Consider the following 26,672-nt stretch of genomic DNA (forward strand, 5'->3'; position numbering starts at 1 on the left):
ATCTGTCCTTAAACTTCGCTGCCTGCCGTGCACTGTGAGTTAATACTTTTTATGAAACCCGTAATTATCTGGTAGCTAGCATAATTATGTTGTATTGCGATTTAAATGCAAAACTCAGACTACACTGCAGTCCCCTAGCCCTGCTTTGCTGCCTCTTCTTACTGGGTATTAACGTACCGGAAACAGGGGTGGCGGTGGCTCCTCCTGGCCCTGGGAGAGCCCGCTGCTCAAGCCTCGGATTTCCACCCAGAGCCCTCCCCTTGACGCGCTGTGGGACCTTGGGCAAGACGCATTCCCTCTCTGGGCTCCACGTCCCGCCTCTGTCACGTGAGGAGGCTGGAGCAGTACTTGAGTCTTCTGAGTGAGGTCACAACCCTGAAGTCAGGAGGACCAGTCTCCCTCCGACAGGCAAGCGCATTCACAGGACACGCAAGGGACTAGCCTGTGCTCGCTGGTTAAGCCAGAGCAGGGGCGGCAGCTGACCCGGAGCTGATATATCCCCGGGCCGGCGAAACTGTTACTGTCTGCATGCTACCCGGGGAGGAGGGAAGCGGGGCTCCGTGCAGAGGAAGCAGGTGGGGCTCCGGGTGAGACAGCCTGGGGCCAGACCCCTCCTCTGCGACCGAAGTGGAGGGGACTCAGTGTCTCCCATCTGTATGATGGGGGCATAATACTTAGCTTAGGGAAGAATTGTAAGAATGAGGAGCTGTGGGAACTCCCCCAAGACAGGGACACAGGAGATGACACTCCACAGAACAGGCAACTGACGCGATGTGTCAGAATGCCTTATTAAAGTGCCTGCCACATGGCAAACACCGAAAACAATGTTGCCAAAGGACCTTATTGTCCCCACCAGGATGAGGGGGTGTTGGGAGCCAGTTCTGGCAAGGAGAGCAGCTGAGGTGGGCCAGGGATAGGTGAAAAGCCGACCCCTGGCGAGGAGCAAGACCGACCTAGGTCCCAGCTCCACCTTTCCCTAGCAGAAGGCAACACTACATCCTGAGCCTCAGTGCTCCCACCCATAAAATGGAATTATAATGCCTGCCTTGTTACAACAAGCAAATGAACTGATGCAGGAGGAATCCCCTTGCAAGCTGTCAAGGCAATAGGGATGCCGGTTACTACTATTACCCCACGGGGACTGGAGAAGTACAGGGATGCCTGTGATAGGGACCAGGAGAGGCTGGAGGCCGGGGGAGCCTGGAACACTAGGCCAGAGGGTAGAACCAATCCAGAGACAGGCAAATGTCACAGAGGGTGCTTTGAGGTTTAGGGTCGGGGAGAACTGAGGACTCGTAGCAGTTGGGAGTGCAAAGAAAGATTTCTTAAGGAAACCAGGGAGGGGTCCAAAAGGGTCTGGTAGTAGGAGGGGAGATCCTGGTCCCCAAAATGACCTTGTGTCTCCTGAAATTGTCAGCCTGTGTCCTGCAAACACCACGGGGTCCTCCTGCCGGCCTTGGGCAGAGGGATGGTGCCAAGAGGCCTGAAACTCCCACCAGCTATGGCCTCCATGCCCGGCCTGGAGGGTGCACCTGGCGGCCCACAGGGCCCCGCCTCAGTTCTCACCGAGGCTGCCTGGGGGCGGGCCCTGGGCTCTCTGACCCCTTCGTGGGCACATTCTCCTTCCCCAAGAGAACCAGTGGTCTCCACAGCGGGCTTCCCTCTGCTCTGAGTGGCTGGGTTGCCATGTGTCTGCCCTGCCCCCCACCCCTGGGAGGCCAAGGGCAGAGGGCAACGGGCCAAGACCAGTAACAGCTGGGTTAGCAGCCATCTGTCCACAGCCACCCTCCCGGCGTCCCGGGCACTCAGGGCACTCGGTGGCACTGCCCCCACATACAGCCTGCTGGCCATACACGCACACGGAGCCTGAGGTCTGGGCCTGCTATGGGTCTCTGATGTGGGGACCCCAGCAGGACACCGTGGGAACAGGAGCCACGCCACTGCAATGAGCTGGGTGCTCCCAGCTGTCCTCCTTCACAGGGGCCTTGGGTGTCCCCTCCCACAGGTCCTCGGTAAGGTCCTCCTGAGCAAAGGAAGGCTGTCTCAGGTGCCCCAGTGCCACGCGTGACCGAGACAGTGCCCCCCCCCGTGCTCATTCCCCCAGGGCCCCATGCCACTTCCCTCCGCCCCACTGGCCAGTAGCTCAGTGGTTTTCAGCACAGACTATACAGTCAGACTTCTGGGTTCAACTCACAGCTCTGTCACTGCCTAGCTGTGTGACCTTGGGTAAGTCGTTTTGCCTCTCTGTGCCTCAGCCTCCTCATCCATAAAATCAGGAAAGCAGTTTCTATTTCACAGGGTAGTCATGGGGATTAAATGCGTTAGCATGTGAAAAGCACACAGGTGCCCTCCCCACAGCACCCCAGAGGGCACCACACGGCTATCGTACGTTTTGCTTCCTGCCCACCCCCCCAACACACACAGGTGGCCTGTGTGTTTGCTGATACAGAGACACTGGGGGCTCACCCACTCTCCCAGGTACTGTGCGTACCACCCAGATGCTTGCTGATCACGGTGGATCACCCCGCCCTTGCAGCCCTGCTCAGACTGAGCCCACCGGCCGGCCAGCCCACGCGCGGCGTGCTCACCCACACAGGCATCCTGCCGCTCCTCGTAGCCGGCACTGCACACGCACTTGCCAATGGGCACCAGCCACTCGCCCTCCGCACTGCAGTACATCTTGGGCGTGTCCCGCTCCTCTGAGTGCCGCACACAGTGGCCCCGCACCTCCACCAGCGAAGATGAGTCGGCCCCTGTCACCGCCTCCGAGAAGGCAGCCAGGTTGCGCACCATGGTGGGGCACTTCTTGTAGTAGATGCGCAGGGACAGCACGGCGAGGCAGGCCCCGATGTCCTGGAAGGCCAGATAGAAGCCACGCTTGCTGAGTGGGCCCACGCCGCGCACCTCCGTGTTGAGCTTGAGGCGCCGCACGCCCAGGTCCGCGCCCGTGAAGCTCTCGTCGGCTGCGATGGTGTCGATTTTGAGGAACTGGCTCTCTTGTGTGCTGGCGCCCAGGTCGCGGTCTGACTCCAGGTAGTAGAGGTTGAAGGTCTCCTTGCAGGTGCCCAGCACGCCAGGCATGCTGTTGCAGTCGCGCAGGGTGAACTTGATCTCGGCGTAGACGCGCCGGGCGCCGTCGCGTGGCACCCAGCTGGTGCGCAGCCAGTTGTTCTGGTTGGGGCTCATGACGTTGCACACCTGGTACGTGTGGATGGGCCGGAAGGACTCGTCCACCTCGTTGATGGAGTCCCACTGCAGGCAGAGAGAGCACAGCCAGCTGTAGTGAGGGTCGGCCAGCCACCCTTGCCCTGTGTCGCATGCATTGTGCGGGGAGTGTCCTGGGGAAGAAGAGGGGACATTCTCCAGCCTGGAGGGACTGACCTTTTCTGGTGGATTGTCACAGTGGCTAGATACCAGGCACCCTGTAGATGTGACTTGGAAAGCACCACATCCTTCTGGGGAAGGGTTAGTTATTGCCTATTTACAGCTGAGCCATGAGGCTCGGACACATGAGCTCTGTGCCCGAGGTCACATAACTAGTGAACGATGGAGCCCGGACCAGAATGGCTACCACAGCTGCAGAGCTCTGACCTCACTTCTGTGTGGCTCCTCCTTTCGCTCCTGGAGTACGGGGACTTGCTGGGGGATGTCCAGAGGAACCTTTCTAATGTGTGAACCTGACCTTGTCGTGCCCGCACCTCAACTCCTTCAGCATCGCCCCCGGACTGGCGCTAGGTCAGTGGCTGACAAGGGACTCTCCCCGCCCTGCCGCTCGTGATGGTCCCTCCGCTCCCCTCACAGGGCTGGGGGCTCACGGGCTGGTCTGGGCTCCACTCAAGAGAACACTAGGGTGCGGGAAAGTGGAGTGTGCCTGCTCGGTGCCAGGTGCTGGCCAGGCGTCGCTGATTCAAAAACAAACCAGACACTCTCAACAGAGTGAAACAGCCACACACAGAATGGGAGAAAACAGGTGCGAACCATGTATCTGAGAAGGAGTTAATATCCAGAATATATAAAGAACTCCTACAACTCAATAATATTTAAAAATGGGCAAAGAGCTTGAACAGCTACATCTCCAGAGAAGATGTGCGGACGGTCAAGTAGCTCACGGAAGGACGCTCAGGGTCGCTAACCATTAGGGAAGTTGGAGTCAGAAGCACAATGAGATGCCACCTGACACCCAAGAGCTAGTATCGGAACAACAGGAAAAAAACAGGTGTTGGCGAGGATGTGGAGACACGGGAACCCAGCTCGTTGCTGGCGGGAATGTGCATGCTGCAGCCGCCGTGGAGGACGGTGTGGCGGCCCCTCGGAAAATCACACACAGAATCAGCGCACAGTCCGGCAGCTCCACTTCTGGGTACACACTCAAAAGAAGTGAATGCAGGGACTCAGAGAAGTATTTTGCATGCCTGTATTCACAGCGGACGGAAGGCGGAAACGTGAGCACCCGTTGCTGGGTGAACAGAAACGAAATGCGGTCTGTCCGGACCCCGGGTAATAACCAGCCCTGAGAGGTAATGCAATCCGACACCAGCTGCCACGCGGGCGCACCCGAGGACGCCGCACCATGTACGGAAACGAGACACGAGGGGACAAACACAGCAGGACCCCACGTGTAGGAGGCGCTCAGAGGAGTCAGACTCGTAGAGACGGGAAGCAGAGTGGTGGCCGCCGGGGGTGGGTCGGACACCGTGGATGGGCTCATGCCACTGGACTGTACACTTACAGTTAACGTTTTAAAGAACAGTGAATTTTACATCATGTGTATTTGACTGCAACCTGAAGAAAGAACTACAGCAGAAACAGTCCCTGCCCCCAAGTCCCCGGTGCAGGGGAGGGAGGGACGAGCCCCAGGGAGGCTGGAGGAGTAAGTGGTGATCAGCGAGCAGCCCAGGTTAGACACAGGAGAGCCATGCGGCAGGTGTTGACCTGCTGTGTGACCTTGGGCAAGTCGCTGCTCCTCTCTGGGCCCCTGTTTCCTCACCTGCAGAATGCTGGTTAGTGAGGAGCAGTTATCGGTGGGCTGAGTTCAGTGGACTGCTGAGGACCCGGGGGAGAGGCTGGGGACCGGGGGCAGGTGGAGGGGAAAAGCTCTGGGTCCCTGTCCCAGCTCCACCAGAGATGCAGCAGATCTTCTCTCCTGGGCCTTCCTGTGCATTTGTCCTTGGACGAGAGATTCCGTTACGTAAGTGGGGGCAGGGAAGAGGCGAGGACCACTCCTCGGGAAATGAGTCGGACAGAGAAGGGTGGCTGCTGCGTGATTTCACTTACGTGTATATGTGGCGTCTAAAGAACAGTAGAAACAAAGAAACAAAACAGGAACAGACGTACAGATACCGAGAACGGACTGAGGGTTTCCAGATGGGAGCGGGGGGCTAGGCGAACAGGTGAAGTGATTAAGAAGTACAATCGGCGGCCCAAACGGTCACGGGGAGGCAGAGCCCCACGCAGGGAGTATAGTCGGTAATATTATGATAACTGTGTGCGGTGCCAGGTGGGTTCTGGACTTACGGGGGGAGCACTTCATAAGCCATATGAATGTCTAACCCCTGTGCTGTGCACCTGAAACTAATATAAAACAATATTGAATGTCAACTGGAATAGGAAAAAAATGCTGAGAAGAAATGGAGGCAGAGGTAAAAGGTCAAATACAACCACCAGGCCTCATGGAGCCCCGAGACGCCGCAGGGGTCTGAGCTGCTCCGCGGGTGCCAGGACGAGGACCGCCGGTGCCTCGGTCCTTCCTGCCCGAGGAAGCTGCTCTGCCGCACCTCACGTGGCCAGCTGTGTGGTCTCAGCCCTCAGCGCCCACGTCTGCAGAGCGCGCCAGACAGGCCCCCTTCAGAGAGCCTGCGGGGGGTGCAGAAAAGCCTGCAAAGTGCTTAGCTTGGGCCTGGCACAGGAAGGCACCCGAGGAATGAGACGGATGTGACTGATGTGATGCTGAGGGGGCAGCATCTCCCGGCCCACCGGTGTCGGCCTCTAGGGACCACCTGCCCCGAGAAGCCCAGGGTGTGCCAGCCTCACTTGAAAGCAGTCTTGTTTCCTGCAACCCCTACCTAGCCCAAGAGGACCCCTGACCCGTGCCCCACGCTGCAGCCGGGCCTCGGGGCAGCGCTGGTCACATCTGGGGTTGAAGTCATTGTCACAATTAATGGAGCATCGAAGAGCCAACCAGCTGCTCCTTGTCTGTTTCCTGCCAGGGACCGGGATAAATTAATCAGCTCTATGCCAGTCCGCTCCGGCTGCCCCGCTAATGCCGACGGCCTGACCTGGCCCTGCCATCCCCGGGGCTGCTGCGGACGCCCAGAGGGGCATGGATTCCTGGAGGCTGGGGAAAAGGTGGAATCTCCTCCTGGGGCTCCCCATCCCGTGCTGGGGGCCTCTCCGGCCCCCACTCCTCTCCACTCTCCGACATTGCTCTGGAACTCTGTCTTCTTCCCCAAACAGAATGCAGTGAACCAGCTGTGCAGCCCTGGTGATTTGACCTCCACCCTCGGAGCCCTGGGCTTCTCAAATGCAGAATGGGGTCGCTAAAGCCTGCCCATTGCTTCTACTCCAGGGGGTGTGAACAATGGAAAGGAATGTGTCCTCCCCTCAAAGGCAGCTGTTAATGTGCCAGGTGAAGCCTGCCCAGTGTGTGCAGGGAGGGGAGCAAAGGCAGGGGCACAGCCTGGTTAAAGGCATGGGCTCCGCGGCCAGACCTCCCCCAACCTCAGCAGAGATGCCCAGCCTCTCAGAGCCTCTGTTTTTTTACTGGAAAACTGTCCTTTTCATATGTCATCTCATAGATGACAACTGCACGGAGCCGGTTGTTACCGTTCCCACGTTACAACCACGGAGGTTGAGAGGAGGTCAGGGATTTGCCTCAGTCACACTGATGACAGGTGGCAGAGCATCGGTTCATCCACACCCAGCACCTTGGCCTTTAGGCCGTGTGGCCTGCCTGATAATCTTGTAACTTGGCTGATGCCAGGGACAGCCCTGGATGCCCCTGTACCCTGGGTGTCTGACAGACTCCAGGACCCGAGGGGTGGAAGGAACCTCAAGGACAGTCTCCAAAGGCTCCCCACGCGGCTGCGCAGGAGAACCACCTGGAGAGTTTATTTACTCCCAGGCTCCTCCCCGACGTCCTGATGTCAGGGTCTGCACATTTCACCTGGGATCCCGGCACCAGTTCAAGGTCTACGGCCTGGGAACCAGGGTCTCATCCAGCCTTCTCTGCCTGGGCAAGCCCCACAGAGACGGGAGGTGGTCCCTGGCTCAGAGGACAGTGCGGCGCCGCCTCCCAGCCCTCACCGTGAGGACAGAGACCGAAGGGGGCAGGAGGGACTCAGCGCGGGCTCCAGGCTCAGAGGTACCTGGGTTCAGGCCACCACTCGGAACCTGTCAGCCGGTGAGCAAGTTCTCTCCCATTGCTCTGAGCCGAGGCTTCCTCATCAGTAAAATGGGGTGGCTGTACCCGCTCGCAGGACTGGTCGTGGGGATTAAATGAGATAACATCTGTGAATTGGCTAAGAGCTGTGTGAATATAAGATATTATTTGTTCTAACTCCCAAATGAAATGAGATAGCTCTGAGCCATGTTTTATAGCGCCCTGCAAACAAAAGAATTACCAGTGAGATCGTGCAAAACACAAGTCAGGGCGTGTGCCTCGCCTGCTTAAAATCCTCACCACTCTGTTACTCTAAAAACCAAATCCTAAGATCTGGAGTGGCACAAAGGGACAGGGACACCCAGAACCAACCTGGGGCCAGGCCCCCTCCTTCCTAGCCATGCGGGTGGTGGAGCAAGGCCGACCCAGCCAAGAGCCAGGCAGTCACCTCCTTGGGGGTCTGCCCCCTGCCACTGGCAGGGCCAGAATCCTTTCCACCCATACCCACCCCCGGGAGGCAGCGTCTGGGGAACAGATGAAGAGTGCTTCGCAGGAGAGACCAGGGCCCAGGGAGGTCAAGGGACACTCCAGGGTCCCAGCCTTGGTCTCCAGGCAGGGCTGACCTGCTCAGGCAGAGGAGGGGACCCCTGTTGGCTCTCGGGCCCAGAGCCCGCCCCTCCGGCTCGCTAAAGCCTGGTGCACAAGAGCTGGTACCGGTAAGAGGACTCAGCTTGCTGCTGCCTGGGGCCACCACAGCAAAAGGGCCAGAGCTCTGCCTGACCTCAGCCACAGGCCACAGACCACAGGCCACAAATGGCCTGGATGAAAGCTCCATCCCAAAGTGAAGAAATATTCCGCGAATGTGCATTCGTGGTGTTGTTGTTCCTGCTACTATTACTAATATTATCATCCCTCTGTCCCCAGAGCCACGGAAGCCCAAGTGTTTGTGGAAAGAACTGTGTGTCTCTACAGCAGGGATGTGTGTATGTGTCCCTGAGCGCACTTGTAGGAAGAAATCTGCATGAGCTAGAACCGTAATATATACCAAGAACAACGACGATGACCACGATGCACCGAGTGAAGGCTCACCGGTGCCAGGCACAGGGCCAAGATCAAGTGTCATCTTCCCTCACTCTTGCAGCAAACCTCACAAAGCTGACACGTGCACCCCTTTCTGCAGACGGGAAAGTGAGACTCGGGGAGGAGGAGCTCATGGGCTGGCTTTGGGTTCTCTGCCCCACCTCCTGGGATTCGGGTGAGAGAAGTGGAGGAACCAGGCCGTGCAGCCCTGTCCCTGGAGCTGCTGTGACCACTCCCTGGCTGGGAGGGTGTGTCTCCCATGAGCACATGACCCACAGGGACCTGATGGGCTGAGCCCAAACCCCTGGTTACCGTGGAGGCCAGATGGGCAGAGGGCTTGGCCTTCGGGGGCCGGGGACTGGCAACGCCACCCAGATGGTTCTGATAGAAACTCGAAGCAAGCGGGGTTCCAGGTTTCCTGTCAGGGCAGCTGTGAGGGAGCGGACCAACCCTGAAACTGTGAGGTCCTTCCTGGCCCCTTTCGACACGGATGTGTCTTCGGCAGCCCTGGGCCCAGTCTCAGGACATCGTGAATCTGTGGGCCCAGGACACAGACCCAGAATCCCACATCCAGGGCCTCGGACACGAAGGGTCTGTTGCCCAGCCCGAGCTGGTTCTGTAATCTCAAGGCTCTGAGAGCGCCAAACCGTTAAGAAGTCAGCAGCTCGGTCTCTAACTGCTGTAGGTCCTTGGGTAAGTCCTGTCCTCTCTCTCGGCCTCTGCTCCTTCCTGATCTGCGTGATAAGACTCTGAGTCACAGCCTGTCTCTGCTCACGGAGGGAGGAATCTGCCCGCGCAGCCCCTCTCTTACCCCGTGAGCCGGATACGTGAGCCAGCCCCAGTCCCCGTGGATAGTCGACGTGTCCAGCAAGTTCACTGCAAAACAGGAGACAAGAGCACGTCAGACCCCTGGGGCCGCCTTCCCCAGTCCCCCGGGAGCAGCCCGGCCTAGCTGCACTGGTCAGCGCTCAGCCCCCACACGCCAGCTCCCTGTCTTCGTGTGCCTGCGGACTCGCCCTGTCCATCAAGGGTCAGTTCACGTTCTCTCTCTTCCCCGGAGCCCTCCTCTACCACCTTGGCCACAACCCGACCATCTGAACTCCCAGAATACAAGCTTCCCCGAGTGCCAGGCTGCCCGCTTGGTGCAGCAGTGGGGGGGCTGAGACGGGCTCCAGAGTCCGGGAGGCCTTCGTCACCACCCCGGCTCTGCGGCTTAGGAGCTGTGTGTCCCTGAGCGAGTCCCTTCCCCTCCCTGAGTCTCGGCTTCCTCCTCCTGCAATGGGGGTGACGGTGGTTTCTGACTCACAGGGGCTGCGAGGCTGACTTGGCCCTCGTCCTTCACTGGGCGCACTGGCACTCACAGTTACCACCCGCTAGTAGGTCCTCTGTGCACGTTTGATGTGGAGTGACTGAGGGGAGCAGAGCTGCCTCTCGGTGAGCACCTACTGTGTGCTGAGCTTTGCAAGGGGAGCTTGAAATGCCTCCTCTGTGACCCACACAGCCACCCTGAGGGGTGGTCATTCTTGTCTCCATTTTATGGATGAAGGACATGGAGCCTCAGGAGAGTTCAGGAATGTGCCTGGGGCACCCCAAGTGTCAAGAGCAGGGCTGGCGTTCAGAGCCCCGGCCGTGTCGATGAAGTCAATGCCTGTAGCCTGGCAGAGCCTGGGCCCATGGTGGGGACGGTGGGGAAGGAGTGCTGGCCAGAAAGCAAGTCTATTTTTAAGCCAGATCCTCAGGGTGGGGAAAAGAGCCCATAAGCTGAGTCAGACACCTCTGGGCTCATACCTTGATACATCCAGAAAGTGTTTTAAACCCTCATTTCCTCCGCTGTGAGATGGAGATGACAATATCGGAGGGCAGGTGAGGGTAAACTATAAAGCCTGAGTGGGGTCAGTGCCTCACCAAAGCCAGTTCCCTGTCCCTAAGTGCTGCCCCTCCTGCCTCTCACTAAACTGCTAGGAAATCAGGGCTTGGATCCCAGTTGTACCTCTCACTGCTGTGTGTCCTTGGGTAAGTCCCTGCACCTCTCTGGGCCCCTGCTTTCTTTGCGTTCTCTGGTGATAGCTGTATGAGAGGGCTCTTGGTTCCACAGTTCCAGGGCTTTCCGTGTCTCTCTCTTCCATGCACCCCTCCTTACAGCCAGCAGTCATGGTTTCCAACTAACCCCAAGGGCAGGCTCGGGCAGGGCAGAGAGGGTTAAAACCGGGGCCCTCTGGAACTTTCCAGAGGAAGGCTGGGGGTTCTCTGCCTGAGATTTGCATAGCTCTGTGCCTGCCCCTCAAAGATGGAGACAAGCGTCCTCGGGAATGTGGGAGTGAGGATGCTCTTGTTCACTGATTTTCTTCCACTCACCCTCCCCACCCTATGGTGAGGGGTGCAGGGGAGGCTGGCTGCAGAGAGGGCTTGCAGAACCAAGGAGGGTCTTCTGGGCTCCTCCGGGGGTCCCCAGAGGCCAGGCAGGACCTGGGGATGGAGCCAAAGCCACAGAGGGAGCCGGCCCCACGCCAGGGCCAGGGGCACAGGCACAGAAGCCTTCCCGCCTCCCTCCCTCCCTCTCAGGCAATGGGAAGGAAACTGGGTCAGCCAGCTCTCTCCTGCTGCCGGGTGGGAGGGAGAGGGGGCCGCACTGCAGCTTCCCCAAGACCAGCAGGGCCTAGTTTGGGGAGGGGGTGAGGAAAGAGGCCTGTGGGTTTCCCCCACCCTCACCCTCACCCCCACCCTGGATGGGGTCTCGGAGCTGGAGGGCCCTTCTCCGAGCAGCCCAGACCTGCCCCTATGCAGGGGGTATCGGAATGGATGTTCCCTGCTTGGACTCCTCCCCCCGGAACACACTGGCTCCAGGGGCAGCCGCCTGCAGACCCCATTTCCAGGCCCTGCCCTCCCCTGGGAAGCCCCACCCCATCTGCAGCAGATTCTGATCAGCCAGCCAGGGGACGCAGATAATCCAAAGATAAGTCAAAAGTCGATTCTATCGGATTCAGGAAGAGCCACAGGATTCCGGGGCTGCTTGTTCTAATTTCTTCCAGGCCCTTCTCTATCCCTCCCCTCTCCTCTCCTCCCTCTGTCCTCCCCTTCCCTATTTCATGTCCCCTCCTGTCTGGGGGACACAAAATGACGTTCCCTTTCCTGGGCAGCTCCAGGCCCACTGCAGGTTTCGTCTGGGCTGGAGAGAATTCCAGCCCTCAGTCCACCTGGCCGGGGCCTTAGTCCCCAAGGAGGTTCACGCCCATCTGGTCACTGGGGCTGGGCTCTCTCCTGCCTCTCGTGCTGCTGGACTGTGGGTCTGTGTGACCTCTGTGACGCCGATTCCCTCCTCTGGGCTGGTCTCCCCACTTGCAAATGTAAGGGGTGGACCAGATGGTCTCTTAGGGCCTTCGGGGAAAGCAAATTACTTAACCCTTCTGTGCCTAGGTTTCCTCATCTGTCGGATGTTCATGGGTGCCCCTGCCCAGGCTGGCCGCCCCCGGCCATTCTGGGGGATCAAATGAACCCATCTCCAGCTCTGAGAGGCACAGACCCTTCCGAAGCCTCTCCTGTTCGACTGTGGAAGGCATTATGCGATTTCTTTTTTCTCCAGCACTGTCACCTTCCCCCATTCCATTTCGCTGAGACTAATACTTAAATTGATTTACATTCCCTGAGGACACAGCGCATGATGGTGAGGATGGAAAATTCAGGGTGGCCGGGGATGTCAGCCGGGATGTGGATGCCTCCGAGATCACTCGAAGTGGTGGGTAATTCCCCACCGTGGAGTGACAAAGGGCTGCCAGCCCAGCATCTCTGCAGGTGGATGGCCCACCCCCCTGCCCAGGGAGGGACCTGTCGTAGGGGCACTTGACCAGCCTGGGGCACTGCCACCTTTGGGACCCCAGCTGGGGACAGAGACCCCTCCTCAAGGTCCAACGTCTTCCCAGCTAATCCTGGTTCTGCACCAGCTGAGCTGGAAGGGACTCCTGGTTGTCCCACTCGAAACTCATTCCCGAGGTCTCCACACATGGCTCCCCGACCTGGCTGTGGGCACCCTGACGCGCTGACCACACAGGCGAGGACAATGCGTCCCTCCACCACTCCCTCCAGGACTTCTCTGCTTCCTCTCTGCACGGGTCTCGCCCCTTACCCAGCTGCTCCTCCCGGGACACTGAACACTGACACATCCTCTCCCGCAGGCCAGTAGCCTCTCCTCCCCAAAGGCCCCTCCCCGGGGGGGCTCTGGCATTTGCTAAGCCTGCACTCTGGAGGGTGCCGGCTCCTCCCTGAGGAGAGAGTTGAATCAAGGAATGGAAAGCGCACCACTCAACGCCCAAAGCCTTGATGTGGGTCCCCACAGAGTTCCTGCCGCTGGTGAAGAAGCTGCCTGATCCCGGGTACCCACCCCTGGGAAAGCTGTTCCTCAGACCACAGCTCTGAGGGCCCTGGCCACCCCCTCCTGCCTCTCCTGGTGCCCCAGGAGCCTGCACCTCATCAGTACCCGCCCCAGCCGGGCTGTTCAGCAACCCTGCTACGGTCCCTGCTCCCTGCGTGACCCGTGCACCGGAGACTGCGTTTTCCTGTGGCAGTCTGCATTCATTCTGTGCACACCTATTACCATGGGCACGAATGCAAGTCTGAGGGCCTTTCTCGTATCTGGCGTCTGCCCACAAATGTGCATACTTTCAAGTGTACGCCCCTGTACATGTATGTGTGTGCACGCATGTACTGCCTGCATTTCTGTGCATCTGACAGTGGGCGGAGGGGCTATCCATGCGCGTGAGTCTCTATAGGCCTGGGTCTGTGCACACAAATCCCGGTGTGTGTGTGTGTGTGTGTGTGTGTGTGTGAGATCCAGGGTACCAGTGGATCTCTGGGAGCTGTTTGTGTGTGGGGGGTGGACCTGTGGTGTATCGGAGTGTGCACAACAGACACCGTCTCTGAAGCTCCCTTGAATCTGGAAGTTCGTTCTGCCAAGGTGAGACCAGCTCTGGACCCAGGACACCGGCCGGGGGCCAGCACAGCGCACCAGGTCCAGCTTACTCTGGGCAGCAGAGGTCTAGGATGGGGGCAGCATCCTGTGTGTGTGTGTGTGTGTGTGTAGGTGCGAGGCCCTGCCTAGGTGCTGGGGGAGCCCCATGGATGTCCCCTCCCAGCTTGCCTTGTCCCCTGCCATCCCCAGGAGGTCATCCACCAGACCCTTTGGCTCCGTTCTCAACCCAGCCTCCCTCTCCTGCGTCCCTGAGTGACCGGACTGGCCCAGTCTTGCCTCTGGATAAGACCCTGATCTCCCCAGCCTCGCCTGACTCAGTTCATCAGCTAGCGCCTCAGGCCTCTCCTCACTGGCCCTTCCTCCCAAGGCGGCCCCTCCCTGCCCACGGAAGCTGCCTCCCTGCCAGCTCACACTGCCCAGCTGCCCTGCCTCCTTCCCCCTCAGTCCTCCAGCCCTGCGCCCCAGCCACGACCAAGGCTCATTCCCTGCCCCTCATTTCTGTCTCCCCCCAATCCTACCCTGTTCTCTCTGGTCCTCACTGCTCAGATATTGGTCCCCATCTCTCAGTGCATCCCCTGCCCCCTCTCCTTCAGTCCTCTGAATCTCATCCTGCATCTTTGTGTCCCTCTGTCACGCTGTTCTCTGTCCCCACCCCGTCCCCTGTGTTCTCTGTCCCCTCTCTCCTCTATACCTCTTCTCCCGTCTGCTGTCTCCCATCCTGTCCCTGTCCCCAGTGTCCGATCTTCCATTCTCTGTCCCCAGCTCCTAACCTTCAGCACTGTCCCCCAGTACCCCCTGCCTCTCTCCCTCATCACCCAGTCTTGTCCCCTTCTCCATCCCTCTGTCCCTTGACCTCGGGTCTCCCCGCGGCGCAACCCCTGTTCCCCCACGCCCAGGGATCCAGCCCCGTTGGCGCTCAAGATCCAGGGAAAGGAAGTTGAGCCTCGGGCAGCGCGCGCCGCGCCCCCTGTCCCTCGGCCGCCCCCGCCCCGCAGCCGCCGCTCACCTTCGCCGCGTGCCGCGGACACGCTGGTGGCCGCCGCCGCCACGGCCGTGACGACCCAGAGCGCGGGGTGCAGGCGGCCCCAGGCGGGGGCCATGGCCGGGAGGGCGGGGGCGCCGCTCACCCTCGGGCTCGGCCGCGGCCGCCCGCGCGTCGGCGCGCTCCCTGGCTCTCCCGCACACCCAGCGGCCGGGCGCACACACCGGCGCACACGCCGGCTCACGGCGTACACGCGGGCACCCGCGCCCGCCGCCGCCGCCGCCCCGGGCGGGGGCTGGCCCGTCACGGCGCCGAGCCAATCAGCACCGAGGCGAGGGGGTGGGGGGCACGCAGCCCGCGAGGCTGACACCGGGCCGCCGGACACCACCGCTGCACGTGCGCACGCTCGCACTCACCCGCCCGCACCTTCGGGGGTCGCGCGCTCTCTGCGCCCCGGGTTCGCACGTGGACTCAGAGCCAGCGCGTCCGGAGCCACAGGACCACCGCCCCCACACCCGGAGAAATCCCGGTGTGCACACACAAGGGCGACATCCATCTGCACGCTCGCAGGGCTCAGACTCATTCTCCCACACAAAGTGCCTCGCACCGTGACACACTCGGATGCACACTCACTAGTTCACCCACAGAGGCTCAGAGACCCACGTAAAGACAAACTTTTAGGTCAAAGCTCTCTCCGCTGCTCCACCCTTATGACTGAGCACGAGGGCGCCATCCTCGTCTTGGTCAAGAGCACAAGCCCCGGGACCAGACAGACAAGGTTAAATCCTGACTCTGTGGCCTTGGGCAAGTTTCCTAACCTGTCTCAACCTCAACTTCCTTGTCTGTAAAACTAGGACATCCGTACTGATATCCTGGGGCTGTGGTGAGGATTACATCGCAGGTAAAGCGACCCTCCCACTGCCTGGCAGGCAGCCAGGTGCCCTGGTAATGGCAGCTGTTCCTGGATGATGGTGATGGACACTCCCTGCTTCCCCACCTCCAGTTCCGTTCCCAGGAGCGGCATCTCGTCCTGGGAGGGCAGGCACCTGGTATCCCTCCAGGGGTGCGCCCTGGTGGCTCACGTTGTCCTGGAAGAAGGTAAGAGGTCTCCAGCTCCCAGGAGCTGGCCCTCAGGTGTGGGCGCACACTGGGGCTGAGTCGTCACCCTGCCTCTAACTTGTACCGGGCACAGACGATCTCTCAGGGCCCCCTATGCTCACCAGGGCAGAGTGGGGCCGTGGCGGGAGGTTCCGTAGCACGATGAAGGCTATGTGGGGAGCGTGTGCCTTGTGCCAGACGCTGCTTTAGGAGCTTCACAAACTTGCTCTACTTTGAGGGTCACGCAGCCCCGTGGGCAGTGCTGCTAAAGAAACAAGTGCAGCAAGGGCTTTGTTTGCCAGATCACACAGCAGGTCAGATGCTGGAGAGGGGCGCAGACCCAGGCCCACCGGGCTCCAAAGCTCAATCTCCCCTGTGCGTCTTTGTCACGGAAGGGGGAAGACAGCCCATCCAGCAGCCCTTTCCCAAGGGCTTGGGTCAGTGGCCTCGAAGACGCAGCCAGCCCCGTTAGCAGAGGCTGAGCGCCAGTAGAGGCTGTGAAGGGCAGGGGATACAGGCAGCAGTTGGACTGGACCAGAGGGGCAAACGCGAATGCCCACAGGAGACCGGCAGGACCCTGGTGAAACCTGCCAGGAAAGTGTTCCCAGCTCGAGCCAACATGGCCATGGGCACATGAGCCCAGTTTTCTGCGTTTTCAGGAGAGGTTGTATATCTGGACTTTTTATGTGGTGTCTGTTAATATTTAAAGTTGGCAGCTAATGCAGATACGGCAATAACACTACAGTGTGGGCAAACCCGCGGGTGGAGTGGTTATGCCCACAGGACCCCAGACTGTCCTTCGGGTCTCTTTGGAGGGAAGAAGCCACAGCTGGCACCTCAGTCCTGGGGTTTGGAGGGGCACGTGCAAGGCAGGGCAGAAAAATGCAGAGTCGGGACACAATCCCAAGCAATTGTGGGCACCCCTGCCCTGGCCAAGGCTCCCAGACATATGTGTTGGAGGGGGAGGCCTTTGCGGGGGCTGGGGTGGAGCCAACCACTCCTGGGTGTCGCCCATTTTGCAGGTGAGGAAACCATGCAGGGTGCCACTTTGGGAAAAGAGGTACTTCTGGCATTGTCCGAAGCTGTCCCACGAAGCTAGTCTCAGCGGAGCCTAGGCGCCTACAGAGAAAGCCCCAACCCAGCCCCCTCTCCCTCTCCATGGGCTCACTCTGTGAGGGGTCCAGCCGGTGGGGCAGCCCTCATATTTGCATAGAAACCTCCCCTTCTTTTCCAGCCGGCAAGGGAGCCATTGGAGATCTTTGCAAGAGCCAGGCTCCCAACGCGAGGCCCACGTGGCTTCCTGGGTCGGGGCCTCCATTTTCCCGTCTGTAGAGGCCTGCTCCGCCTGTTGCCTGTTCCCCTGAGTTCTGAGCGGCATGAAGGGAGCACGGGGCTGGGACTCCCCTGGGTCGGCGCTGGGATTCCCAGGTAATAAGATATGACCCCGCCTTCCAGGCTGGAGGGGAGGCAGCCCCAGACAGGAGTACAGAAGTCGCTTATGTTACATGGGAGAGACTCACCAGGACCAGAGGGACGTGTTAAACCCTTGCACTTCACCCCTAGCACCAGGGTGTCTCCGGCAGCCCTGCCCATTAGAAATACTGTGCGTGCCCCATAGAAAAGTCAAGTTTTCCCCTTGTAGCCACATTCTAATCTCGGGTGGACTAAGAAGCCCTGCGCGCTTATTAGAGTCACAGGGCAGGTGAGAGTGGGTGGGTTCTAAGGGAGGAACATCCCCAGGAGTAAAGAAGGGGACTCTGGTGTCAATGACTGTGGCTACTCGGAGGTCTCCTCTGCTTATTCCTGGCTTGTCTCAGGATATTTGTGCTCAGGTTGGAGGGTAAGTGAGGTGTTGTTATAAATACACAAGAAGCTTATTAATGGCCAGGCATGCACGGACTAATTGCGTCCTCCTGTTTACATAGAATCAATCACTTCCCCGGTTCGGAACCACGGGCAAGCAGCAGAGTGGACGGGAAACATGACGAAATGCCACGGCCGCACGGGTCCGGCTGCCCTGCCGCCACTCACGCTCAAGTCTTTTCTGTCCTGCATGAAACCAACCCTCCCTCGGCCCTCATTCCCTGGCCTACTGCCCTGTCTCTCTATACCCCCCTTCCCCGCAAGCTTCTTGAAGGAATCGTCTGTCCTCATGGATGTCTTTCTCTCTCAATCGCTCCTCGTCCATTACCGCCTCATGGTCACCAGCTGGACCATGGTAATCACCATTACCACCTCCATGACACACCACCTGCCCCAGACCCGACTCCATGACTCTCTGTCCCCTGCCTTGTCCTTATTTGACACCGCCCTCCACGCAGTGGTGCAAGTCAGGAAACTGAACTTTGTCTCTGTCCCTCCTTCTCCTTCAGCTGCGTGTCTGGCACGTCCCGAGTCCTTGGATTTTACCACCAGACCATACCCTGCATGCATCCGCTCCTCACCTCTGCCACCAGGCTGGTCTGAGTCCCCGTCAGCTCTTACCGGGGCACTTGCGATGGCCACGCCCCTGGCCTCCAGCCCCTCGGTCAGGGTCAGGTAGCATGCTGCAGCCAGAGACCCCATTCAGTGCCAAGGCTCGTGGTCCGCTCTTGTCCATGCCCTCCCCTCCTCTGATTTCCAGAGCCTTCCGCTGTTCTCTCGAAATGAAGATCCAAAGCCTTATCAAGCTGCAAGTCCCTGTCCCAGTGGTCTGGACCCTTGCCAGTCACCACCTCCCTGCTCTCTGCACTCTGGGCTCAGTTTGGGCACACCCACCTGCACATGTGTGAATACCCGACCCACACGTGGGTCCCACCTTCCTGTGAGAGCACGGACAGCCTCTGCTCTGGCTGGCACCACGCCTTCAACACCTGCTGCGGGGAGGACTTCTGCCTTGGCCCAGGCTCCCACCGAGTCCTGGCCCAGACCTGGCACCGGGGCCTGCCTGCATGACTCTAGACACACCTCATTACCTGTCTGGGATGCCGACCGCTGTGGGGAAGGCCTCCGGGGCTCTCAACATCTGGGGTAATATGACAGAATCTCCACTATTCCTATTAATTTTCCTAACAGTCTTTTGAGGTAAGTTCTGTTATTATCTGCACTTCATGAATGAGGGAATCAGATGTGGTGATGTAATTTGTCCAGGATGCCACGGCTACTAAAGTGGCCTGCTTGGGATTCACACTCAGGTCCATGGTTCCAGAGCCCCCATGGCAGCTGGGAGCGGGGAGAGCACCGAGGGCTCAGATGAGTGGAAAGTTGGGGACCTCACCTGGTCAGAGGCAAGGGAGAAAGCAGGTGCCCCAGCAGGCCACTGGTCTATGGCTTAGCCCCGGGGTGTGCTGGCCCTTCTTTTGGCCCCTCCGGCTTCTGGGGAGAAAGGTAAAGGAGCTCATGGCCCCAAGGCCGGGCCACCACTGGGCTGCAGCACCTGGTGGGGCAGGGAGGTTCTGGCAAGTCCAGGATCTTCAGGGCCTTGTCCAGCCTCTGGCTGTATTATTGAGCCAGAGCTGGGCTTGGCTTCCCGGCCTGACCATGGGATAGAGCAGGGCCTCTCCCTGAACTGTCAGGGTGACGGGGCTTCTGGGCAGCAGCTCAGGGGACGTCTCTAGATTTGTTGGGAGGCAGCAAAGACCTTGGGCTTCAGAGGCAGACCTGGTTCAGATCTGAAACCTGATCCTGCCTGTGTGCTGTGTGTCTTGGGGAGGTCACCTTACCTCTCTGAGCCTTGGGGTCTGGTCTGTAAGGTGGGGATACCACTTCCTGTTCTTTAGGGTGGTGATGATCAAAATGGCTCCCAGCACATAGTGGGTCCTCCTACATCACAGCTCCCCCTGCCCATCCCCAAGCCCTTCCTCGGAGAGTAGGAGGGTTCAGGCTATGGCTCATTATCGGAAAGAGGAGCATTAATATCCCTGATATGAAAAAGTAACCTTATCGTCATTCTGCCTTGTTGGGAGAGGAGCCCACATCAGCCTTCTGACAGATGGGAGTAGCTCTGGGTTTGCAGGAGACAGACAGACAGTGAAGTGGGGAGGGAGAGACAGAGAGACAGTACAGTGGGTGGCTGCGTAACAGAGTGACTGGTGACAGTGGCTGGCTGGGGGTGGGCCGTGTGGGTGACACTGGAAGGTGGGTAGGTGGGTGGATGGTGGTGGCACCTCTCCAGAGCAGGGAAAAGTTTTAGGGGCGGGTGGGGGGTGGCTGGATAATATCCAATATTGAATGTATTAAAATGCTAAGCAGCTCCACAGATCCCTGTCTGATTTTCCTCACAACCACTGTGGAAACAGAGGGCAGGGCAGCAGGGGCAGGGGCTCGGCACTGCCTGGAGGGGCTGGTAGGAGGGGCCACTCCCAGCCTCGGCCACAAGTCCCTCGCAGTCACCTCAGCACAGAGGAGGCCTGGTCCCGTGTGGGGCTGTCTTGCCCACGGAGCCTCCTCGGTCACTACACTGCACACCGAGGGCTGCCACCCCTGTGCTCCGCATGGGCAACCGCCCCCACCCCTGCCCTGACTTCTGGACCCATTTGCCTCTCTGTCGTACGGTCAAAGAAGAATCCTCCCACCTCCATCCCATTGCTATCCCAGCGGTGTTGGGATGGGGGGCGGGGGCCAGCTGGGTGCTGGCCACGGGGCACACCAGCTGGCCTCAGGAATGGCTGGTCTGATGGTGCGGACAGCCCTAGACAGACCACTTCATGGCAGTGGGGCGGGGACACCTAAGCTGCTGCAGGGTCAAAAGGGCGAGGAGGAGAGGAGTCTCGGCCGGAGAGAACAGGCGATTTCCCCGTGGCTGCCCGGGTGGGAAGCAACTGAGACGTGAGCCCAAGGATGCCTGACTCTCAGACTCTGCGTGTCCCCCTCAGGCAGGTTTCTCTGGAAAGAGATGGAGTGTAACTCCGAAGCTCGAGACCCATCGATGGCCCAGGGTCACCTACAGGGAGCTCCCTAGGGTCCGGTTTAGTTTGGAATTGTCCCAGTGCAGATTTACTCCCCGGGATGAGAGTGGAAGGGGGACTGAGAGCCTGGGCTGCCGGAGCCGGAGCCGGGCTGTTTGAATTCCAGCCAAGCTGCTCCAGCCTGGCCCAAGGTCATTCGCTCGGGGAAGAAAGGCCGCCGCTCAGCCCCGTGCACCCCGCCCTCCCTGCTCAGAGCCGGGAGCTGGGGAGGCTGAAGGACAGTGTTCTGGTGAAAGCAGATTACCCGGTGAGGGGGCCGGCGGGGCGGGATGGCTCCGTGGTGACAGGTCCGTCAGGCCCTCGCCTCTGCCTCTCGGAGGGGATGTTTCCTGGGGCTGCTGGTGACAGCAGGGGCTGTGGAGAGAGTGCTGATGAGGTGGGGACAGCCCGGCCCCAGCCTGGAGCTAGCGATGGGCAGGGACTCGGCTTGGCTGTGGCCTCCCTCAGCAGAGCAGCCGCAGGAGTTCGCCCCATCCCCTTTAACTCTATCACCTCCCTCTCCTCGGCCTCCAGTGCCCCACCCCCAACCCTGCTTTCACCCACAGCCAGGGGATCTTTCTAAAGCACAACACTCCCCTGCTTGCCACCTGCAGGGACCCGAGGTCCCAGGAGAAAGCCCAGCCTCCCCTCACCCTCATGGCTGTGGGGGGGATGCGGGGCTAAGTTCTACTTCCTCTGGTCTCTGCTTGGTTATCACCTCCTCCGTGAAGCCTTCCCTAAACTGAAGCCCCGCCGTCTGTGTTGGGTGCCCCCTAGTGCCCTCACACTTGCCCCTTGATTGCCCCCCACCCTCACAGTTCTCTGGGACAGACTCCAGGAGTGCTGTTGGGTCGTATTGCCATGCTGGCGCCGAGCAGAGTGTGGTGTCTATTCCTCCACTTCGCCCACCACACTGGGGATGTCGTATGTCCACTGCTTTATAGAAGGGAGTGGCGCGCTCCAGGGCACCCACAGGTGAGTGGCTGCCTCGGGTGAGAATTCAAGTATCCTGGCTAACCGCACTGCCTCCACGTCCCGCTGAGATATCGGCTGCCGGGGGCTGTTCTGGGTTCCGCTGGATGCCGGCCTTGCCGAGACTCCAGCTGGGCCAGCCCTCCCAGCAGCCCTGAGTCTCCGGCCCCTGACAGCTGTGGACGGCTTCTCCGTGGAGGCAGGGAGGCGTTGCCGGGAACTCACCACCACCGGCCCCCAAGCCTGCAACTCATTGGAGTTCCTGACCTTTCCCAGTCCTGACCTCCTGCCTTCTGGGTCTCACCTCCTGCTGGTCTCTGCATCCCCATCTCCACACTTCCGATCAGCCTCTTGGCCCCACCTCCCCTGCCGCTTGCTGGTTCCACGTGGTGGCTGGGGCCCCCTGAACCCCGCCCGAGGCCCTGCCCTAGCCCTCAGTCTGGGCTTGGGCTTCTTCTGTCAGTCTGTCCCAATGTGGGAGCTCATTGCCCTGGCCCTACCTCCTCCCCCACCGCCACAGAGGGGCTGGGGGGCTGGGGATGATGAAGCCGTCTTCGAAGAAGGAAGCTAAAGATGTAAACGAGACCGTGAAATCCCCGATGACAACCGTGACCACTGTGGCTCCAGCCATTAAACACGGAGCTTTAACGGCCCCTGAAATACACCTGGGGCGCTTGTCAGCAGCTCCCGCTCATCACACGTGCGCGTGCGGGCCACGCACACGCCTGCGAATGCGTGCACACTCACACAGGCTCAGCGAGCGGCGCAGAAGGGTAGGATGGGGACCCTGGGAGACGGTTCCAGCAGTTCCCTTAGCCTAAGGATTGGGAGACTAGAGTCCAGGGTGGGGGGCCCAGGCGCCCTCCCTGTCTGTATGCCTGGTGGCCTCCCCATCATTCAGACTGTCCTTTCTGTTTGCAAGAGCACACACTTGTCCCCTGCATCCTTCCAAAATGGCTTCGATGAGCGTCAGGTCCTCTCGAATGCCCGCCCTCCCAGCCCCACCCCACCCCTCAGCACAGCCTCAACGGGCAGTTCAGCGTCTGGTGCACCATAGGAACCAGAGAGACGTGTCCACCAGATAAGTCCTGCTGCACCGGCCGCCAAGGGAACTCCTGACCGAGAACCCTGTGCTTTGTCTGAGGCTCCCTTGGTCGAATTCAAAACCATGGCTGGGGAGCCTGGGCTCTGAGTTCTGGCCTTGGCACTGACTCCGTGTGAGCAAGGCCTCCCCCACTTTGGTGTCAGTTTCCTCCTCAGAAAAGCCCCTGTCCCACCCTCATCACCAGCACAGCCCACGGTGGCCATCTGAATCAGGAGGTGCATGTGGGCTGGTCTGTGGTCCCTGCAGCCCTGCCAGGGACAGTGCCCTGGCAGCTGTGGGAGCTCAGGGCCTGCAGGACACTCGGGGCTGAGGCTCTGTCAGGGGCACCTCCTAGTGGGCAGTCATTTTCACTGACACAGCCCTACGCAGCGGGTACTCATGTCCTAGGAAGGCTGGTGAGTCTAAACTTAACCACCAGCTCCTGTAAGTATGAACTTTCAGGACACATTAAAAAATTCCTTCTTCTGTGTCACTTCCCCACCAGGAGAGTTCTGTGTCCTGGCTCTTGCTTACAGCTTCAGCCGTGGGTCTCACCACTCCTACTTCCCCACTCCAGGCAGTAACCACTTCCAGTTCCCCCAGCCGGCTGTGGCCTCCCTGGCTTTCCCCTGCCGGCCGCTGTCCATCAAGCCACCTCCGTCCAAGCCTCAGACCGACAGGAGGGCAAGCAGAGTGTTGCCAGGAGGAAACTTAAGTGCAAACAGGTGGCAAAGGGCAGGTTCAGGACAAAGCCCAGACCCTGGTTTTGAGGATGCTGTGAGGTGTTGGAGGGGAGGATGGGGGTACTGTTGCTGGGGAGGAACTGTGAGCAAGCTACTTAACTTCTCCAGCCCTGTTTCCTCACCCGTGAAGTGGGGGGGGGGGGGATAATGCTAGTAGTGTCCCCACAGGGCTGTCCCCAGGAGGAGGTGACACAGATGCAGCTTGCAGAGCAAAGCCTGGCCATCACCAGCTACGGCGAGGACGAGCGGGGCCGAGGGGCCGAGATGGTTTGTGCTGTCGCCATTATTACAGTGATGGTGATTGTTTATGGAGCGGCAGCGGCCAGCTGGTGCTACTCATGTAGTGACCCATTTAATCCGGCCCCCCTGTGGGTAGGTGCCCTTCCTGGGACCTACAGAGGAGTCCAGGAGGGGCCGGGACAGTGCTCCTGGTCATACAGCTAGGGAGCCACGGAGGGACAGGACCTGGACGTGCAGAGCCAGGGCCTCAGGCTCTCTGCCCACCAGGGCTCCTACCTCTGCTTCTAAGTTCACAGCTCCCCACGCGTCGTCCACAGTCTGGGGATTCCTTGGAAAGAGGTGGAGGCAGCAGATGTGGGCTAGGCAAGGCTGGTACTGACCCAGGGAGCAGGCTCAGAGGGAGCCTCTAGTGACCACGGGGGGCTGGACATGTCAGGGGGAGTGTGCAGAGAGGGGTCCCTAGGACCCCTCCCTGGGATGGTGGCCCTGCCCAAACCCCCCGCCCACCATCTCATTTCCAACTGGGACTCATTTAAGAGCAATGGCCAGCTTGCTTGGGAACTTCAAAGATAGTATTTGATGAGTTTTAGCAGCTTCAGCAAAACTCTAATTTGAATTTCAGGTGCTGGTGTGTGATTTCCTCGGTGACAGCTCCGAGGGATGCTTGGGCTCGGCTGTCATCCGCTGGGGCCTCTCACTGGCTGCCACCGCAGCCGCCTGCCTTCCTGAGGAGGGGGGACGAAGAGGAGAGGGGGAGGCGGAGAGGAGCCGGGCTCCACTGAGGCTCAGGGAGAAGAGGCAGGAACAAGTGACAGGGAGAGAGGGCGGGGGAGGGAGGGGTCCCAGAGCAGAGAGGAAACAGAGAGAGGGAAGGGGGAGGAGACTGGAGAGAAAGGGGGAGAGAGAGTCGGGAGTGAGGGTGGGGTTCAGGGCCCTGGGGAGAGAAGACAGGGCCACAGAGAGCAACAGGCACAGGAAGGGCACCACACAGAAGGACCCAGAGGGGACGAGGCGAGACAGAGAGACAGACTGACAGGCCAAAAGCGGACCCACAGAGGTGGAGAGACACACAGGAAGTCAGTGGAAGGCAGGAAAAGATGGATGAGGGGGACGAAGAGAGGCAGCCGGAGGAAGACCGGAGAGGAGACCCCCCAGAGACGCTCATCTAGCCTATTCACACTTACCTGCTTAGTGCCAGGCCTGGTGGGCGTGGGGGGACCCAGCCAGGAACAAGGCAGGCAAGGTCCAGGGGCTGAGGAGGGGGCCTGGGCTCAGAGCACTTTGCGGGGCGGGAGAAGGGGGCTCTGTGCCCCTCCGCCCTCCCCCTCCTGCAGCTCCTCCCACCTGGGTGTGGCCATCCCAGGGGGCGGGGTGAAGCCCTGCTCTGACCCCCCAGCGACAGGAGCTTAATGCTCAACCCCAGGGCTGGGTGTGGGAAGGGGGCTCATTCCGTGTAGTTCCCCACCACACACCTTTATGCACGCAGAGAGGGAAGGGAGACAGAATGAAAGGGGGTTGTAGGTGCAGGGAAAAGGGTCACTTCACCTGAGTCACGTTTCTTCTGTAAAACAGCAGGAGCAAAATATCACACATCTTACCTGGCTCTTAGGAGGTAAAAAGAGAAGATTTATGTTAAGGGCTTAGCCCAGCACCTGGCTCAGTTGAGTCTGACCTGAAGGGACACACACCTGATAAAATGGACCTGGGTTCTGAGATCTGTCCCCCAACACTTTCCCCCAACTGTGCCGCTCCTGGGGGAGGAGGAAGGCAGCACCTGCTGCCCTCGGTCTCCACCGCCCCGGCTGGCAGGGAGGGAAGCCTTACTAGACAGCGGCTGTGGCTGGTGCAGCCTCAAGGCCACGCAGGACTCCTCCAGCCCAGGTGGCTTCCCAGGTGGGAACTCGGTATCATGGGTCCTGTGACTGCCACCCAGTCTGGCACTCAGCCGGGGGGTAGGAATTTGGAGGGTCGGGGCCTGCGGCCCTGGGCAGACAAGAGCGGAGGCTGGGGCAGGAGGAGCTGAGGATGCCGGCCCAGCACATGACAGGGGACTCCTGGGCACCTGCAGGGTGGGTCTGGGCGGAGATGACTGAGTGTGGGAAATTGTGAACCGTCTCATTAGTATTTTTATACTGATCACAGATGAAAATGAAAACAATTTGGGTGTAATGGATTAAGTACACCATTTATATTAATTTCACCTGTTTCTTTTTACCCTTTGAATGTGGATATTAGGAAATTTGAAATTACACAGGGACTCATATTTCTAATTGGACCTCACTGTTCTAGAACATCCGAGCTGGAGGAGCCATTAGGCATCCAGGACTCGGAACCCCCCTGGTACTGGTGGGGAGACTGAGGCCCAGAGGGAAGGGACTTGTCCCAGGTCACACAGCCAGAAGGCAGAGTCCAGGAAACCGGAACTCAGGTCTCAGGGACAGGGTTGCGAAGACACACGCCGGGTCTGCTGGTGTCGCCCAGGCCGCGGGCTCTTCAGGGCGATGAGGAGGCACGTGCCGAAGAGTTCTAACAACTGCGAAGTGGGGTAGGAGCTTGGAGAGGCTCCCACGGGGCGGTTGGAGGGTCCTGACCTCGGCCTAAAGCCCTCGACAGCGATGGGGCCAGAGAATTAATGATGCCGCAGCCGCCGAAGGAGTGTGCTCATTTAAAAAGAAAAAAAGCGAAGCTGAACTGAGGACAGCAACGAAGGCTGCAGTCCTCACAGGCTTAATGAAGGGCAGAATGAAATGCTGAGAACGTGACCTGCTCCCGCCTTCGGCCCTGGGGGAAACCAGCGGGGAGCTGTGGGAATAACAAAGCCCGTCTCCAGCTGAAGCTGCGTGACCCCGGGCCGGCCGGCACCTCTGTGGCCCAGGGTCTAGGGGTGCAGGCTCGGGAATGAGACAAACCCAGCCACCGGCTCTGTGGCTTGTCACCGATCCCGAGCCAGCTAACCTGTCTCAGGCCACATGTCCTCGTCTGGAAAATACACCTGACTCCTGCCAGGAGCATTGCTGGGAGGGTGGGTGGAGGACACACGGGAAGGGGTCCTGTGCTCGTCAAACGTTTGCTGCTGGGCCCCAGGAGTCCGACAGCCAACCAGACGGGCGGGGCCCAGCCCTGCAGCGCTCTGGAGCCAGAGGAGACGGACCAATGAGTGGTTTACTTGGATGGTGAGGAGTGTCGGGAAGAAAACTAGAGGGCAGC

General features: G+C 59.7%; 1 protein-coding gene across 1 annotated transcript in view; it reads right to left on the bottom strand.

The window, feature by feature from the left end:
- EPHA8 (EPH receptor A8) overlaps window positions 1-14,521 on the bottom strand; it is a 32,153-nt gene extending 17,632 nt beyond the window's left edge. The window contains exons 1-3 of the mRNA XM_037135874.2: window positions 14,428-14,521; window positions 9,270-9,334; window positions 2,589-3,252 (exon numbers count right to left, since the gene is read on the bottom strand). Of these exons, the coding sequence (XP_036991769.2) occupies window positions 2,589-3,252; window positions 9,270-9,334; window positions 14,428-14,521 (823 nt within the window). The remainder of the gene's footprint in view (window positions 1-2,588; window positions 3,253-9,269; window positions 9,335-14,427) is intronic.
- Window positions 14,522-26,672: the final 12,151 nt, after the last annotated feature.

Source organism: Artibeus jamaicensis, unplaced genomic scaffold (genome assembly GCF_021234435.1).
Source record: "Artibeus jamaicensis isolate MK-2021 breed Jamaican fruit bat unplaced genomic scaffold, CSHL_Jam_final scaffold_847, whole genome shotgun sequence".
NCBI classification, from domain to species: Eukaryota; Metazoa; Chordata; class Mammalia; order Chiroptera; family Phyllostomidae; genus Artibeus; species Artibeus jamaicensis.